At 38.5% G+C, this 19,034-nt stretch overlaps 1 protein-coding gene across 2 annotated transcripts in view; it reads left to right on the top strand.

Moving 5' to 3' along the window:
- The window catches only part of LOC128685031 (zinc finger protein 678), a 37,468-nt gene extending 28,582 nt beyond the window's left edge, over nucleotides 1–8,886 (top strand). For both annotated transcript variants that reach the window (XM_053771464.2, XM_070102241.1), the window contains exons 12-15: nucleotides 800–887; nucleotides 4,519–4,650; nucleotides 5,161–5,280; nucleotides 6,174–8,886. In XM_053771464.2, coding sequence (XP_053627439.2) covers nucleotides 800–887; nucleotides 4,519–4,650; nucleotides 5,161–5,280; nucleotides 6,174–6,377 — 544 coding nt within the window. In that variant the 3' untranslated portion in view covers nucleotides 6,378–8,886. The remainder of the gene's footprint in view (nucleotides 1–799; nucleotides 888–4,518; nucleotides 4,651–5,160; nucleotides 5,281–6,173) is intronic.
- Nucleotides 8,887–19,034: the final 10,148 nt, after the last annotated feature.

Genomic DNA, 19,034 nt, shown 5'->3' with positions numbered 1-19,034 from the left:
CAATTATTAGAATATTGCGTAACAGTGACTCTTATATTTTTTTTGTGTGTGAATAAAACTTATTTGTGTGAATAAAAAAAATCAAAATGGAATTCATGTGTAAAACCTAGGAACATAACTACATACTAATGTTATTTTAGTGCATACTAGGAATGCCTGCATTGTTTATTCTGGACCCTATTTTGAAATTGGAATATTTTGAAAATTGTGTGAAATTGGCCAAAATAGCAATTTCTGATCACCTTATTGGGTAGTTGAAATAGTTGATTGGGAGATTTCTTGTGCTTGGTCAATAAAATGGAAGATGTACTTGCGAAATAGCTAAGGATTTGTCTACTGGAACAATGTAATTGGCCTAAAATAGGACTCAGTGGGCAAACTCGCTGATGCATATATATATGGCTGACATAGCAAAATTCACAAAAGCTTAATTTCATCAATTTTCCATCAAATTTCGTACTTTTTGTTTTATTACCTTCAGAAAAAGATTCTTTACCATTTCATAAGAAAAGGTAATAAAAATATTTTATGAAAGCTTTTGGACAGTGTTGACAAGTTTCAGATTGGGGGTCTGGACAGTGAAAGGGTTAAAGTCTTCCATGTCAATAATGTATTCGTTACTTTACTCATCTCAGAATATTAAATTTTTTTATTCCTTTCATAGTGTTCTTTCAACAGACCATAGCAAACATCAGCATTTATTCTCATGATAGTTTTCTTTAACTCAATTTAGTTATTCTTGCATTCATTGCCAAAACGTATTCTCTATAGCTATTGTAAGTTGTTGTTGGTGTTTCAGAAAAGTACATGATAAGCAGTGTGACAAAGTAGCTGTGACTGTTGTTGCTCCCAACCAGACCAGCACTGCCAGCACTACACTTACTCAGGTCAAGATACAAACATTTATATCACTTTTGAATAGCTGTTATATTAATCAAGACCTCTACTGAGGTGCAGAATTGCAGAATTCTTGCTATTTTTCCTTACTTTCTGTGTTATTAGCCAAAATCAATGCATGGCTTTTAAAAAGTACCTAGTTAGTATCTACAAACAGTAGTTTAATGGAATATTTCAAATGATTTTTTAAAAAATTGTGAAACATTAAAAAAATGAGAAATGTGTGCTAAAATGCATCTCTTACACATACATATGACTGAAATCTTTCCAGTTTCATTACCAAGAGAATTTGCCATTTTTTTTCCTTGTACTTTTTTTTGAGCTTTTTATGTCAATACATTTTCTATTTTGTATTGATTTTACTTGTATGCTAAATATGCCTTTAATATTTTTAGCATTTCTCATTTTATTACTACATTTGTCTCATTATTTTATGTAACCGGACTTGAGTCCTGGAAATGGGAAGTACAGTGCCTGCACTCTAAAGGAGGGGTTTGAGATATTGGCAGTTTGGAGAGATATATTGTGTATTTTTATACATATATACCTCTAAACTGTTGTATTCTGGGCACCTCTGCAAAAACAGTGATTATGTGTGAGTGAGGTGAAAGTGTTGAATGATGAAAGTATTTTCTTTTTGGGGATTTTCTTTCTTTTTGGGTCACCCTGCCTCGGTGGGAGACGGCTGACTTGTTGAAAAAAAAAAATTGTCTCGTTATTTAATATCATAATCTTCTGACCCATTTTTTGACCTTTATCAGTGTTGTTATAGCTTGCTTGAATTTTTCATTTTTTGTGCCACAGTATTTTGAATTATTATTATTCCTTTTTAGACTGTCTATACAGTGGACCCCCACCTTACGATGGCATTGTGTTATGTTAAATCCGCCATACGATACATTTTAGTGCAAAACTTTTGCCTCACTTCACGCTAAAAAACTCGCGTCACGCGATTTGTCGGGGACGCGTCCCACGTGTGGCCTCAGCGCCAGTGTTTACAAGCCAGCCAGTGCGGTCGCATCCACACATACATTCGGTACATTTCACCTTATCCCAGTGTTTTTTGTGCTTGTAACTGCAAAATAAGTCACCATGGGCCCCAAGAAAGCTTCTAGTGCCAACCCTTTGGTAAAAAGGGTGAGAATTAGTATGGAAATTAAGAATATTTTGAAGGGTTTGGGGCTAACCCTGAGAAACCTATGCCAGTTGTGGAATCCATTGTGCCTACTTCAAAGATTAAGGAAATGTGTGCAAAGTGGGTTGAACTGCAAACCTTTATGGATGAAAAAGCACCCTAACACAGCTATTGCAAGCTGTGCTGGTGACTATTACAATGACAATGTTGTGGCCTATTTTAGGCAAATCTTAAAGGAACGGGACAGATTTGTTGTGCGACAGAGGTCAGTGACTCTCAAGCTGGTCCTAGTGGCATTAAAAGAAGAAGGAAAGTAACCCCAGAAAATGTCCTAATGGAAGGGGATTCCCCTTCTAAACAATAACAACTTCCACACCCTCCCCTCCTCCCATCCCATCAATCATCACTAGATCTTCAATAAAGGTAAGTGTCATGTATTCTATTCTTAGTAGAGTATTAATTGTGCATGTCTTCTTAAGTTTGTGTGTATTAGAATTAATATTTCATGTGGTAAAATTTTTTTTTCAGACTTTTGGGTGTCTTGCATGGATTAATTTGATTTCCATTATTTCTTTGTATAAAGGCAAAGGGGATAAAAGAGAGTGCAAAAATTATAGGGGGATAAGTCTGTTGAGTGTACCTGGTAAAGTGTATGGTAGAGTTATAATTGAAAGAATTAAGAGTAAGACGGAGAATAGGATAGCAGATGAACAAGGAGGCTTTAGGAAAGGTAGGGGGTGTGTGGACCAGGTGTTTACAGTGAAACATATAAGTGAACAGTATTTAGATAAGGCTAAAGAGGTCTTTGTGGCATTTATGGATTTGGAAAAGGCATATGACAGGGTGGATAGGGGGGCAATGTGGCAGATGTTGCAAGTGTATGGTGTAGGAGGTAGGTTACTGAAAGCAGTGAAGAGTTTTTACGAGGATAGTGAGGCTCAAGTTAGAGTATGTAGGAAAGAGGGAAATTTTTTCCCAGTAAAAGTAGGCCTTAGACAAGGATGTGTGATGTCACCGTGGTTGTTTAATATATTTATAGATGGGGTTGTAAGAGAAGTAAATGCGAGGGTCTTGGCAAGAGGCGTGGAGTTAAAAGATAAAGAATCACACACAAAGTGGGAGTTGTCACAGCTGCTCTTTGCTGATGACACTGTGCTCTTGGGAGATTCTGAAGAGAAGTTGCAGAGATTGGTGGATGAATTTGGTAGGGTGTGCAAAAGAAGAAAATTAAAGGTGAATACAGGAAAGAGTAAGGTTATGAGGATAACAAAAAGATTAGGTGATGAAAGATTGAATATCAGATTGGAGGGAGAGAGTATGGAGGAGGTGAACATATTCAGATATTTGGGAGTGGACGTGTCAGCGGATGGGTCTATGAAAGATGAGGTGAATCATAGAATTGATGAGGGAAAAAGAGTGAGTGGTGCACTTAGGAGTCTGTGGAGACAAAGAACTTTGTCCTTGGAGGCAAAGAGGGGAATGTATGAGAGTATAGTTTTACCAACGCTCTTATATGGGTGTGAAGTGTGGGTGATGAATGTTGCAGCGAGGAGAAGGCTGGAGGCAGTGGAGATGTCATGTCTGAGGGCAATGTGTGGTGTGAATATAATGCAGAGAATTCGTAGTTTGGAAGTTAGGAGGAGGTGCGGGATTACCAAAACTGTTGTCCAGAGGGCTGAGGAAGGGTTGTTGAGGTGGTTCGGACATGTAGAGAGAATGGAGCGAAACAGAATGACTTCAAGAGTGTATCAGTCTGTAGTGGAAGGAAGGCGGGGTAGGGGTCGGCCTAGGAAGGGTTGGAGGGAGGGGGGAAAGGAGGTTTTGTGTGCGAGGGGCTTGGACTTCCAGCAGGCATGCGTGAGCGTGTTTGATAGGAGTGAATGGAGACAAATGGTTTTTAATACTTGACGTGCTGTTGGAGTGTGAGCAAAGTAACATTTATGAAGGGATTCAGGGAAACCGGCAGGCCGGACTTGAGTCCTGGAGATGGGAAGTACAGTGCCTGCACTCTGAAGGAGGGGTGTTAATGTTGCAGTTTAAAAACTGTAGTGTAAAGCACCCTTCTGGCAAGACAGTGATGGAGTGAATGATGGTGAAAGTTTTTCTTTTTCGGGCCACCCTGCCTTGGTGGGAATCGGCCGGTGTGATAATAAAAAAAATAAATATTTCTTATGGGGAAAATTAATTCGCCTTACAATAATTTTGGCTCACGATGAGCTCTCAGGAACGGATTAATATCGTAAGGCGGGGTCCACTGTATTAAGTATTTTTGCATTCTATTCCTGAATATAAACATTTCTCTAATTTAATGATTGGTCAGTGCCAAGGCTATACCATAATGACTTCATAGTTCATATGTAAACAAATTATTTAATATGTGATTCTTACCTTGTACAAAAAGAGTAGCTCCTACAACTTGCATTAATAGACATGAAAAGCATGCAAAAAATGTATGAGATTTTTCATAATTGTTGTAATTAATGTAGGTACAAGTTTTGGACCCACTAGCCATAGCAACTGCAGCATCTGGCTTGAAGGAAGAGGAAGGAGTTACATGTGGAAGTGGCATGGCTCTGTCTCACACGCAGAGCAACACCTCATCAGCCACTCTGGAGGAGGTAGTGTTGAAAATACCTACTTAATTATTACCTGGCACACTGTAGCACAAGCCAACAAGTGGTAATTCAGACAATACTTATAAGGAGAGTGGGCCTGATTTCATGATGATTCACCCAAGCGATAAAGCCCTAACTTGGTGTGAGCCTTTGTAAAAAAATTTTTTTTGTTAAGTGTCTTTGCAATATCTCTTACTTATTGATGGCTTTGAAGGTGTGATTAGATATTAATTTCTCTTATTGGAATGGAACTATGAACAGTATGATGAATAGGCACATGTGAAAATGTGTAAAAAATGTTTAAGGGGAACTAAGAGGATATACCATACTGTGTAAAGATTGTGGTTTACTAAGAGGAGCTGTAATAGTACATACCCTGCCTCGGTGGAAAACGACTGATGTGTTAAAATAAAAAAATTTACTTTGAGGGTGTAACTTCAAATGATCTGCATTTCCATTATTACTTATAATGTGGATTATGTATTTGCTTCTAACATCACTATTCTGGTGTAGGTTGGCAGTGGACTGGTTGGGGCTCCTCAGTACATTACTGTGGGTGGGCAACAGGCAGTGACCATTCCTGTGGTGGGTGGTATGCAAGCACATATTCCACCAATTGGTCATGTTGTGCAGGTCAGTGGTGCCTTTAGTTTTTCTTTAAGCATAATACTTTCATTATTATAGTGTCTTAAGAGTTTTTGGCCAAACAGCTTCAACTTTATGCTATCCATTAATGTACAATAATTTGCTATCTTATACACCATATAATGGAATAAATATACAGCACAGTCAATGGTTGTAAATATTGAAGCTGCATAAAATATCCAGATTTCCCAAGTGCCCAGTATAGAGCAGAATCTTGTCCAAAACTTGGCAATAATAATTTTACACAATGCATTCCGATTTAATCTATTTCCATAACATCCTCACTTTTCTGAACCTAGTCTCTTCATTGTATTCATACCTATATGTTTAACAACACACAGCCCTTAAGAGGTGAATTTCTGTTTAAAATAACTCTACCATTCATTTGAAATTTGTTGTCCACTGCCTTTTGTAGTCGAGTGGCTCAGAAGTCTGGTACTATGGATTTTGAGTATTTGTGTAGAGTTTGGGCACCAGTTCAGTTTACTTAGTCTTATTTTACAGTGGTTTGCAATTTTCTCACACCCATCAGAATCTAATGCTGTCAATTTGCAGTAACAGTAACAGAGCTGTGCTTAGGGTATACTGGTTTCACAATTTAAAATATTGTATAATTTGTAGATTCCAGTGGTTCACCCATACTTCTTAGATCTCATTCCATTTTCTGTCTTTGTAAAAAAAAATTATTCTAGAATCATTGTCTTTTTTTTTTTTACCCTCAGGAATTTACTTGTCACAGATAGCTGCTGAACAAATTTTCAATGCAGATGACAGGGAATTTAAAATTTTTCCTCCTATTAAATGGAAAAGTAGAACTAACAGGGTGCTCCTAGTCTTGACCATCCATATAAAAAAATAATTGGTTATAATTTATTTTATAGGTATCTGGCTCGAGTGTTCCTTTGACTGGTGTTGGTACTGCTATTGGTGGAACAGTGCAGGCTGTACAGACAGTGCAAGCCATCCCAGGAGTGACTGCAGCTGAATATACTGTCCAAACACTTCCTCCTCAGGCAGTGCACACTGCACAGGGTTATATTTTCACTCAAGGCTTTGATATGGTCAGTGGCACTTTGCAGTATTAGTAAGTACATTTTATAGCAAGAATATTCTGAGAGCATGGAATATTGACAAACAAGAGTCCCTATGTAATTATTGACACTTGTGGAGGCTCTTCATTGTGTGTGCTGCAAGCCAGGATATGTAAGTAAAGTAAAACTTCCCATTAACAGATTAATAGGGAGGAGGAGGTGTACAATAATGCCAATGGTCTGCAACTCCTGAATTATGAAACTAATATTTCTTGATCATCTGGTTGTCTTCTGAAGTAGAGAACTTGGTCCGCTGATGCAAACAACCAGTCGCTAATAATACGGGTATTATAACCTGTAGTATTACAGTGCAGTATTGTACAGTACAGTACAGTAATTTTTATAGTACATACTCTACATAATGTACAATAATTTTACTTACCATTTTGTGGTGGAGAGATGTGTAAATTGCTGTGATCAATAGTGGTGACTGAGAAAAACTTTTATTCTGAGTCAGAGGAGCTGTAAAGCTCTATTTGTGAAGATAATGTACATAGCTGAGATGTAGAGGGCTGAAAACTCATAAATGGCTGAGACGATATAGATCTCTGAGAACCACGCATTTTCTTTTGGCATTACCACTTCCTTTAGAAACCATTGTTAATTGCAGTTTATATGTTGGTAAATTCACACAAAGTGCTCTAAATCCAAGGAAAATTGGCAACTGAATGACGAGTGTATCCGTAAGTGAACATAAACAATAAACCGGTTCAGGTGACTTACAGCTCGTGAAACAATGAACATGGACAGGTCATGGACATGGCCACTTTGGCCAGTACCAAATAAATAGAGTTAGCGGACATGTCTTAAGAAAACTGTGATGTTTATATTCTTTTTACATTTAGTAATTTATACAGGAGAAGGGGTTACTAACCCCTTGCTCCCAGCGCATCAGTCGGCTCTTACAACACGCATGGCTTACAGAGGAAAGATTCTGTTCCACTTCCCAATGGAGATAAAAGTTTGGTATGGACCATTTTTAACTGTACGAAAAGCGAGCGGATGTACAAAAACTGGGACAAAATTTAGATGAAAAAAGTCGTTGAAAACTGACTCGTACGAAAACTAGGGCATACGAAAACTGAGGTCTGACTGTATATGCTGTTTTAAATGTGCATTGGTTTGACAAGCAACCGACGTCATTAAAGTATATTTCCTTTACTTTGTCTTGCTTGAAGAGAAGTCCTTACCTGGAGTTTACCTGTAATTGTCATTTGCAATGTAATTTATGTAGGCGTACATATACAGTAGTACCCCGAGTTTCAACCATAATTCGTTCCAGAAGGCTGTTCGAGTGCTGTTACCAAACGAATTTGTTCCCATAAGGAATACGTAATGTAAATTAGATTAGTCCATTTCAGACCCCCCAAAAAACACTTACAAAAGCACTTACAATAATACACTTACACACTTGCTCGAGTTGGGAGCTGTACGAAACTTGGGGTACCACTGTACCTATTATACAAGATGTTAAGCTTATGCTTAAGTGTTAACATGTTAGTGACCTCGGTTAATATTTTGTAAGCAGAAGGCATGGGTAACTTTTTCTGGTCTTTTCTTATCCAATACTCCACTCTGAGACCCTTATGGGTTTAGTGCTTCCCAAGAATTTAGTAATATGTATTTTTAACTGATGAGCTATTTCTTTCCTACTGTGTTATGTGCCATATTATGACATAAGTGGAATTCTTGGTAGATTTGATGGATATTGTACCCAGCCATTCTATAATGTTTTTCATATATAATTCTGTCATATACTGTATACCATAATACTGTAAAGTGGTAGCCCAGACTTACATCTGATTCTCTTCGGTAATGAATACTTATGCTGTGGCAGAATAATTATTTTTGTACAGTTATATGAATATGCAGTACTATATGTATGCATAATTGCGTGGCATTTTCATTGTTTTATACAACTTGAGACATACATGACTCATGTTAAAATATTCATAACTTGTCTTAGCATTTTTTTATGATTAGTATATGACTTTCTTATATTTGTACACAGTCATACCCTGCTGTACATTATTTCAACCTACATCAAATTCACCTTTACACCACTTCTCTAGAGTAAATTTCAGTTCAGTGAATGTCATTACGTCCAACTTTACGTCACTCAGCAGCATCACCTACGTCATAAATTTTTTAATTGTTCACTAGTCTCTAAAAAATGACTAAAATGTGTTTTTAGTGTTCTTTAAGGTTTAGCAATAGATATATTCTTTTGTGAGTTATTTACACTAGTTTTATGGTGTTTGTTGTTATTTTAAGGCATGTCCAGTTTACGTCACGGCTCTTGGAACCCATTAATGATGTAGGGCGGGGTATAACTGTATAGTAATTCATTGTTGTTAATAGTAATACTTCATTGGTACAGTATTACATTGCATATATTTATAGATCTTGTATATGTTACAATAAATTTATTATTGTATTACACAAAAATCTATTTGAATGCAAAAGATACATATTTATTTTCTTAAGATGTTTATTAATGAATTATATTTGTATTATTTTTTCCTAAAACAATCCACTTCTGTCATTTGAATACAGTATATTGTAGATCATAATTTTATTTTTTTCAACAAGTCCGCCATCTCCCACTGAGGCAGGGTGACCCAGAAAGAAAGAAAATCCCCAAAAAGAAAATACTTTCATCATCATTCAACACTTTCACCTCATTCATACATAATCACTGTTTTTGCAGAGGTACCAAGATACAACAGTTTAGAAGCATATACTATAAAGATATATAACATATCCCTCCAAACTGCCAATATCCCAAACCTCTCCTTTAAAGTGCAGGCATTGTACTTCCCATTTCCAGTACTCAATTCCAGCTATATAAAAATAGCCAGCTTCCCTGAATCCCTTCATTAAATATTACCCTGCTCACACTCCAACAGGTCATCAGGTCCCAAAAACCAGTCATCTCTATTCACTCACATCCAACACGCTCACGCACGCTTGCTGGAAGTCCAAGCCCCTTGCCCACTCCCTCCGACCCACTCCCTCCGACCTTTTCGAGGACGACCCCTACCCCGCTTTCCTTCCCCTACAGATTTATATGCTCTCCATGTCATTCAACTTTGATCCATTCTCTCTAAATGACCAAACCACCTCAACAACCCCTCTTCAGTCCTCTGACTAATACTTTTATTAACTCCACACCTTCTCCTAATTTCCACACTTCAAATTTACTGCATAATATTTACATCACACATTGCCCTTAGACAAGACATCTCCACTGCCTCCAACCGTCTCCTCGCTGCAGCATTTACAACCCAAGCTTCACACCCATATAAGAGTGTTGATACCACTATACTTTCATACATTCCCTTCTTTGCCTCCATAGATAACGTTTTTTGTCTCCACATAAACCTCAATGCACCACTCGCCTTTTTTTCTTCGTCAATTCTGTGATTAACCTAAGGAATTGGACTTTTGCTTCATCTCCTTGAATCAAGCCTGAATGCCTTCCATTTCCCCAGGTGCTGTATGACCCCAGTGAGTTTAGCACTTCCTCATGAGTGTAATGTCTTTTGGTCAGGAAGATTGTGATGTTTTTTGCTTCTGAGACTCAGGTGTCACCCAGCCACATCCTGCCCAACAGTGTATTACCCCACTGTACCTCTATTAATACCTCACTGGCTGCCTACAACTGCTCTTACCTTTCTAGAGGGTGGGATTTCTCCCCATTTTTCTGCTCCCCTGAAGAACTTTCCTTTCCTACTTGAGAAGGCCACTGACGTGCACTTGGTAACCATTGGATTAAGCATCACACAACTACTCGGTTGTCTTCTGCCTCCAGGGAAAAAAATAATCGAGGGTACTTGATCCCTGATTCTTGCGAGAGGCTCTTGATCTAAGAAGTTGGACATGTGCTCCAAGTCCTTCCATTCCCCCAGGCCAAACAGTGCCTGGGGGAATGGCTTTATAATAATCAAGGGTATGTACTTATAATAATAAGTACATACCCTATGGAATTTTATTTTAAATTTTATACCTGCCATTTTCATTCATCTAGTTTTGTCTGTCTCCTTGTACTTTATTGGATCTTGGTCTGTTTTTGATCTAATATCTGTGAGCTTGCTGGACCTTTCCTCCTAGATGGCTCCTCAAGGGAGGTTCCTTGATGCCAGTGAAGGGCTCTTGATCTAAGGAATTGAATCTGTGCTCCCTTTCCTTGGACTGAACTTGAGTGTTACATTTCCTCTGTCTGATTAGTGCTTTCCCCTTCCTATGAATGCAATAATAATCCTGGGTGACTTCAGTGGCCTAGACCTCCAAGGGAGGAAAGGGGTGTCTTGCTTCAGGAAACTGCATCTTCCATGCCCTTGGATCAAAGATAATAATGTCCCATTCCCCACATGAAGCATGTTCTATGGGTTTAGCACATTCCGTGAATTATAATTTGAGCCTTTTCAATTGTAGCATTTTGACTGCAGTCTCCAGTCTGTCATATTATATTCATGGGCGAGCACTAAATCCATAAAGGTTATACAGTACAGTACCTTGGGGAATGGGATGCAATCAGACTTGATCCAAGGAAGGAGAGCATAGATCCAATTTCTTAGATCAAGAGCCCCTTGCATCAAGGAACATTGTTGGTCTGAGTTGATTCATAACAAATTTCATTCTATCAAGCAGAGTTTAAGATCCTGGTCTTATCAGTGTCATGACTGGGAAACTACACTTGTCCGTCTTCACATCGTGCACCCACCTCGTGGGTATCTCATGGTGAGGCACCCAGTTCCATTCTATGAGAATTGTCAAGTTCCAGTTCAGTTTGCCAAATTCTATTGGACTGAACTGTCTATCAACGAGCATGCAGAATTTATCTGTCTTCACCGCTCTAACACCCTTACTTTGTCTTCCCTCGCTGACAGCCGCACCTTTGACACAGACTCCCTCTTTGACTTTTTGACAGCAGCAGCTTTATTGCACAACCTTTGTTGTACATACTACTTCCTCTAGTATGCCTCACAAACTCTACCTCCGTTATACTTCCTACTCTGCAGCGCTGCATGCCCTTGGTGGGTTTAGTGCTTGGTTTTGATTATAATAATAATTGCATCAAGGAACCTCCCTTGAGGGGCCATTAAGGTTCAAACAGGCACAGTGGATGTTGTACTCTCTTGAATTTTCCTTCTTTGTATCTGGATTTGTACTAGTCTCTGGATCTGTGTGACAATGACTATTTTCTTTTTCTCTGTTCAAGGGAGGGAGGGAGGGAGGGGACCTTGATCCAAGGAACTGAAGCTACCTTCCCTTTGGAACACACCACTTATTGATACAGATGTAGAGCATTTTTGTGAATACATATATGTAGCTGTATGACTTAAGTTAGGTGCTGAATTTTATTATTATTGTGAATATATAATGATGAGCATAGAATTGTTCCTCATGCCAGTGTTAGTCCCAGACCTGCTATAAGGAAACCTTTAAAACTGTTGTAGCTGCTGAACCTGTAGATTTAGCGCTTCCCCCTTGATTATAATAATGATAATACTGAACCTATAGCAGTGCTGTATGACTCTTGGGTTTAGTGCTTACCTTGATTATACATAATAATAATACTGAATCTATAATCATTATAGGTTCAGTATTATTATTATCACTGCAATCAAGGTAAGCTCTAAACTCAAAAAGATCACTGGGCATTCCATCATTCTGTAATTGAATGCTACTGTCACCCTACTGAAGTCTACAAGCTCAGGCTGACAGATTTCATTACCTCTTGTGAAAATCATCCTGTGTAATAGATTATAATAGGAAAATTATCCTGTGTGATGGAGCGTGACAAGAAAATCATCTTATAATAATAATAATATCTTTTCCTACAAGTACATATACAAGGTATACAGGCCTAGCTGACATCAGTGACATACTATATAGAAAGCCCCTTGTTATGCAGAGTATTTCAGGCAAATTAGGTCAGTTTTGTTCCAGGCTGTGATCCACACCAGTCAACTAACACCCAGGTACCTGTTTTACTGATAGGTGAACATGGAAACGTATCCTAATGTTTTCCAGCGAGCGTTTGTTACATTAAGTTTTTCTCAGTTCCATATAGATTATGTAGATGAGGAATAAACTGGGAAAATGGTCTTTAAGTGGGATAACCTCTCTAGGGAGTTTGATGTTAGTGAGAGGTACTTGGTCCAAGAAATTGGAAGTAATTGCAGCCCAGGTCCCTTCAAGGAAGGTTTCTTGATGCTGGTGAGGGACTCTTGATCTAGGGAATTGGATCTGTGCTCCAGTTCCCTGAATTAAGCCTGGATACCTTCCACATCCCCGCCCCCCCACAGACGCTGCATAATCCTACAGGTTTAGTGCTCCCCTTGATTATAATAATGCAGCCCAGGTGTTGTATGACCCCAGTGGGTTTAGGGCCTCCCTCCCCTTGAATGTAGTAATAGTAGTAGTAGTAATAATAATAATAATCAGGTGAGGTAGACTGGGAAAATAATCTTCAGGCTGAGGTAGACTGGGAAGAGAAGACTGTACAGAAGAGGGTTACCAATTGGCATAAAAACGTAAATACAGTATGTCACAATGAAGGAAAGATAAATCACTGGTTAACACTTATTTTCTGGCCAATGATATTACATGGAGTTTAGGATAAGTTTGTGGTGCTACTCCGAATGTCATAAGTATTCCTGGAGAGGGTTTTGGGGGTCAACACCCCCATGGCCCGGTCTGTGACCAGGCCTCATGGTGGATCAGGGCCTGATTAACCAGGCTATTGCTGATGGCCACACGCAACCCGACATGCAAACCACAGCCCGGCTGATCAGGTACCGACTTTAAGTGCCTGTCCAGTTTTGCTCGATTGGCTCTAGTATTTGATAAATTTGGTATCCCACTGAAAACCATAAAAAGATGTGAAAAATATATTGATCAGGCAGGGTTAACTTACAGACTGAGGTCATATATCAGACCATTGAGTTCTTCTCGGGAGAACTGCTGGGGTGCTAAAATGCTTACTTCATATTCACTTCCACTGCAGTTTTTTCAACAACGGACAGTGGAAGGTCAGGCAGTTTTGTAAGCACTGGTATGGGAACATCACTGTGTGGCACAGGTCTCCTTGCTGACTAAAACAGGATATTCCCACTTGACTTTCTTGTATCGATTGGTCCCTTGTGGCTTAGCGCTTCTGTTTTATTATAATAATAATAAATTGTATCGATTGAAACCATTCATTTTCACCATGCAGTAATAATGGTTGTTGTGGGCATTCAGCTCTCTCCACACCATAGGCACACCGAAGTTTAAACTTTTTCTTTGCCTGTTTTCCCACTGTCGTAAGCATTCTACACAGGTTTTTGCAAACCATATATGGAGCCCTGTTCTCCAAGCACCACTCCAAAATAATCAAGATATGCCTGTTTTATAAATTCTGTTATGTTTTTTTCTTTGTTTTTGCAAAGAGTATTCGCCACAGGTGTATCCAAATGCATTGGGATTGTTGAAGCAGACTCTTTGTGAAGAACTCGTTTATCTGGAAAAAATAAAATAAAGGTTACAATACTGTCACGTGGTCCTTTCATTAAATCTAAAATAATTAAAATAAAATTCTAATCTATATACAAATTGTCACTATATATACACGCATTATGGTAAAGTTTCTTGTTAACTGAGGGTAGATATGCAATATCTCACAAACTAGAGCCAGTTTGAAAAACTTATTGCCATTTTCAAATTCAGCAACCCCAAAATACCTTCAAATATCTTTAGCAACTAAAATTTTGTTGTTGACCAGTGATATCTTAGCCGAGAGATCACCGAGATAGAACAAAAACATTAGCTGTCACACTAGACAGAAGTATAGACAACAAAAAGCCATCTAGGATACTGTAAGAAACCCCAAATATTTCTATACATATGCAAAATCCAAGTTATAAAATACCTGTAGAATTGAACCATTGTTTACTGAAGGTTCAACAAGGACAATGAAGAGGAAATAAGCGAAATTATAAGGCTAATACGAGTCATTGTTCAGCAATCCGCTAAACGAAAAGAGGATGGAGAATGCAATTTTTTTTATTCTTCTGAAGGTCATGCAGACAAAAAACTGACATAAGCACTAGTCCCATAGAATTCTGAAAAAATACCTGATCTTTTAACACTTGAACCGGATTCGTGGAGTTTCTTATTTATAAGAATGCAAAGTGTGGAAAATACTGTACATTTTCCGGAAATACGGTAATTTATAGGTAAATAGATGCCCTATATTGTATTTTTAAAAGAAGTATGTTATCGAAAACGGGAAGCTGCACCTGCGCAGGACACTCGCCATTGTTTGTTTTGAATTGAGTAACAGACATTAGTAATGGGAAGAATTTTTCGTGCTCTAGAGGTTAAATTTGGGCTGACATCTCTCAAATAGGAGGCGAAATTGTTGGATGTGCATTCCTGCATAACTTGAGATATCAGGCGACTGGACAAGACAGCTCCAGGAACCTCAGATAAATCTGTTTGTTTAAATTCTGGCCAGTAATTTCATAAATTTAGGCTGAGGTTTTCGGTACATGACACATTAATCTCCAGTCAAATTGGTGAGTGATATTAAGATATACATGTATTTTCCTTCTGTTATGTATGTGTGTATATATATAATCATTTTTTAATTTTAATATACACTCCACAAATTTATAAATTTACCAACATCCCTGGTGATGTATATTTCGTTTGTAATTAATAGGTCCAGAGCAACTTGTGGATATGACAGTGGTAGGTATCGAAGGGGGACATTTTTTGCGACCTAGGTGTCCCAAATTCCTACTTGTCTAACTGATAAATAATAATTATCTTTGTTCATTTACTGTTATGTATATAATGATACATTCAGATAAATGTAATTTTCCACACAAAGTACCACTAGCACGAGCAGTCAGTATCCTTTGGAAAAAAAAAAATAGATCTATGTGAAATACCAGAAACTTGAAAGAACACAGACATAGTCCATTTGCATAAGGAAAGCAGTAGAAAAAACAAAAATTATAGGCCAGTAGCCCTAACATCACACATGAGTCTTTGAAAGACTGATGAGATGCCAAATTACAAATTTTATGGAGCCAAATTTAGGGCAAAAACCACATCCAGGATTGGGCCCTTGCTTAAACGAAATGGGACTTACATAGATGACAGCAAAAAAATGAGTGAGATACTAAAGTCCTAATATGACTCGGTGTTCAGCGAGTCATTAATCAGACTAAGGGTCGATAATATAAATTAATTTTATATGACCCCTCAAGGAAGGTTCCTTGATGTTGGTGAGGGGCTCTTGATTTAGGGAATTGGATCTGTGCTCCAGTTCCCCGAATTAAGCCTGAATGCCTTCCACATCCCCCCCCAGGCGCTGTATAATCCTCCGGGTTTAGCGCTTCCCCCTTGATTATAATAATAATAATAATAATTTTATATGAGTGAGACTCAAAGTTTGGTTAATTCGAGAATTTCTGATATAATCCTAATACCAAAGGACTTTAAAAAAGCAATAAATGACATGCCCATGCACTCTTCCCCAAGCTCATACTTGTGGTACTCCATGTTCATCAAAAACTGCAAGAAACCCTTTCCAGGTGCCTTAAAACAACAGGCATAGCCCCACTCCACAAAGGTGGCAGTAAAGCAATTGCAAAGAATTACAGATCGATAGCACTAATGTCCCAAAACATAAAAATCTTTGAAAGGGTTCTAAGAAGATCGTGAACCACTTGGATACCCAAAAGCTGCACTACTCAGGGCAGCATGGGTTTAGAGCGGGTCGTTCCTGTCTCTCACAACTATTGGACCACTATGACATAAAACTGAAATTGAAATGTTAATTTCTCAGTAAAGATTATGATGTGGGGCTTACATATAAAATATTAATTAAAATGTGTGGTTTACATATTATAAAATATTAATTTCAAAGAAGGGCACTAGCTTGCCCAGGCACTTCGGGCAGACTAATACTAATACTGCCCAAAATGCCTAGGCATGCTAGTGGTCTTCTTGGTCTTGGATACACTGGAGGACAAACAAAATTCAGATGTAGCATGCACACATTTTGCAAAACCCTTCGACAAGTGCGATCATGGTGTAATAACACATAAAATGTGTGATAAAGGAATAACAGAAAAAGTGGGTAGATGGATCTATAACTTCCTAACAAACAGAACACAAAGAGTAATAGTAAACAGAGTAGGCACCTTTTTCTCACCCTCATATCTGACATAGACAGAGATGTAAGCCACAGACAGCACCGTGTCCTTTGCTGATGATACCAGAATTTGCATGACAGTGGCATGCATTGAGGACACTGCAAATATCCAATCGGACATTAACCAGGTCTTTAAATGGGCCTCAGAAAACAGTATGAAGTTCAACGAAGACAATTTTTAATTACTTCATTATGGAAAACTCGAGGAAATAAAAACTGGATTGGAGTATACAACAAATTCCAAACACACAAAAGAGTGCAAAACTAATGTGAAGGACCTGTGAATGATAATGTCAGAGAATCTCACCTTCAAAGATCACAACTATGTCTCTACCACATCTACTTGGAAAATGACAGGATGAATAATGAGAACTTGCAAAACTAGGGATGCCATGCTATTGATGATTCTGCAGCGCTGTATAGCCCTTGTGGCTTAGCGCTTCTTTTTGATTATAATAATAATAATATTGATGATTCTCTTCAAATAGTTTGTTCTCTCTAGGCTGGAATTTTGCTGTACACTAACGGCCCCTTTCAAGGCTTGGAGAATATAGAGAGAACTTTCACTGCCCATATAAGCACAATACAGCATCTAAACTACAGGGAACGGTTGAAGTCCCTTGACCTGTACTCACTGGAATGCAGGTGAGAAAAATACATGATAATATACACTTGGAAAATCCTAGAGGGACTAGTCCCAAACCTCCACATGGAAATCACTCCCTACAAAAGCAAGACTCGGCAGGTGGTGCAACATCTCTCATTGAACAGCAGGGGCGTCATGAGTATGCTAAGAGACAGTAAATGTCAGTGGCTGAAGACTGTTCAACTGCCTTCCAGCATACATAAAGGGGATTACTAATAGACCCCTGGCTGTCTTCAAAAGGGAGCTGGACAGGCACCTAATGTCAGTTCCCGACCAACCGGGCTGTGGTTCGTATGGCGGTTTGTGTGGAAAATTGCATTTATCTGAATGTAACTAATTATGTACATAACAGTAAATGATAACAAAGATAATTATTATTTATCAATGTTACATAGACAAGTAGGAATTTGGGACACCTAGGTCACAAAAAATGTCCCCCTTCAATACCTACCACTGTCATAACCACAAGTTGCTCTGGACCTATTAATTATAAATGAAATATACATACACCAGGAATGCTGGTAAATATATAAATTTGTGGACTGTATATTAAAAATAATAAATGATTATATATATATATGCACATTTATACAACAGAAGGAGAATATATCTTAATCATAACAATCACCAATTTGAGAGGAGATTAATGTGTATCATACTCAGAAAACCTCACTGTCTATCTATGAAAATAACACTGGCCAGGTTACTACATAAGACTTATCTGAGGTTCCTGGAGCTGTCTTGTCCAGTCGCCTGATATCTCAAGTTATGCAGGAATGCACATCCAACAATTTCGTCTCCTATTTGAGAGGTGTCAGCCTAATTTTAACCTCTAGAGCACAAAAAATTCTTACCATTACACCAACGTTTCTAATCCAAATTCAAACAAAATGGCGACTAACTCCCCAGCCACAGATTTCCCATTTTCGATAACATACTTCTTTTAAAAAAATGTGTGATGTCACCGTGGTTGTTTAATATATTTATAGATGGGGTTGTAAGAGAAGTAAATGCGAGGGTCTTGGCAAGAGGCGTGGAGTTAAAAGATAAAGAATCACACACAAAGTGGGAGTTGTCACAGCTGCTCTTTGCTGATGACACTGTGCTCTTGGGAGATTCTGAAGAGAAGTTGCAGAGATTGGTGGATGAATTTGGTAGGGTGTGCAAAAGAAGAAAATTAAAGGTGAATACAGGAAAGAGTAAGGTTATGAGGATAACAAAAAGATTAGGTGATGAAAGATTGAATATCAGATTGGAGGGAGAGAGTATGGAGGAGGTGAACGTATTCAGATATTTGGGAGTGGACGTGTCAGCGGATGGGTCTATGAAAGATGAGGTGAATCATAGAATTGATGAGGGAAAAAGAGTGAGTGGTGCACTTAGGAGTCTGTGGAGACAAAGAACTTTGTCCTTGGAGGCAAAGAGGGGAATGTATGAGAGTATAGTTTTACCAACGCTCTTATATGGGTGTGAAGCGTGGGTGATGAATGTTGCAGCGAGGAGAAGGCTGGAGGAAGTGGAGATGTCATGTCTGAGGGCAATGTGTGGTGTGAATATAATGCAGAGAATTCGTAGTTTGGAAGTTAGGAGGAGGTGCGGGATTACCAAAACTGTTGTCCAGAGGGCTGAGGAAGGGTTGTTGAGGTGGTTCGGACATGTAGAGAGAATGGAGCGAAACAGAATGACTTCAAGAGTGTATCAGTCTGTAGTGGAAGGAAGGCGGGGTAGGGGTCGGCCTAGGAAGGGTTGGAGGGAGGGGGTAAAGGAGGTTTTGTGTGCGAGGGGCTTG

The sequence above is a fragment of the Cherax quadricarinatus genome, chromosome 5 (genome assembly GCF_038502225.1).
Source record: "Cherax quadricarinatus isolate ZL_2023a chromosome 5, ASM3850222v1, whole genome shotgun sequence".
NCBI lineage: Eukaryota > Metazoa > Arthropoda > Malacostraca > Decapoda > Parastacidae > Cherax > Cherax quadricarinatus.
The sequence above is the reverse complement of the archived record's forward strand: the minus strand, read 5'-3'. Positions and strand labels throughout refer to the sequence as shown.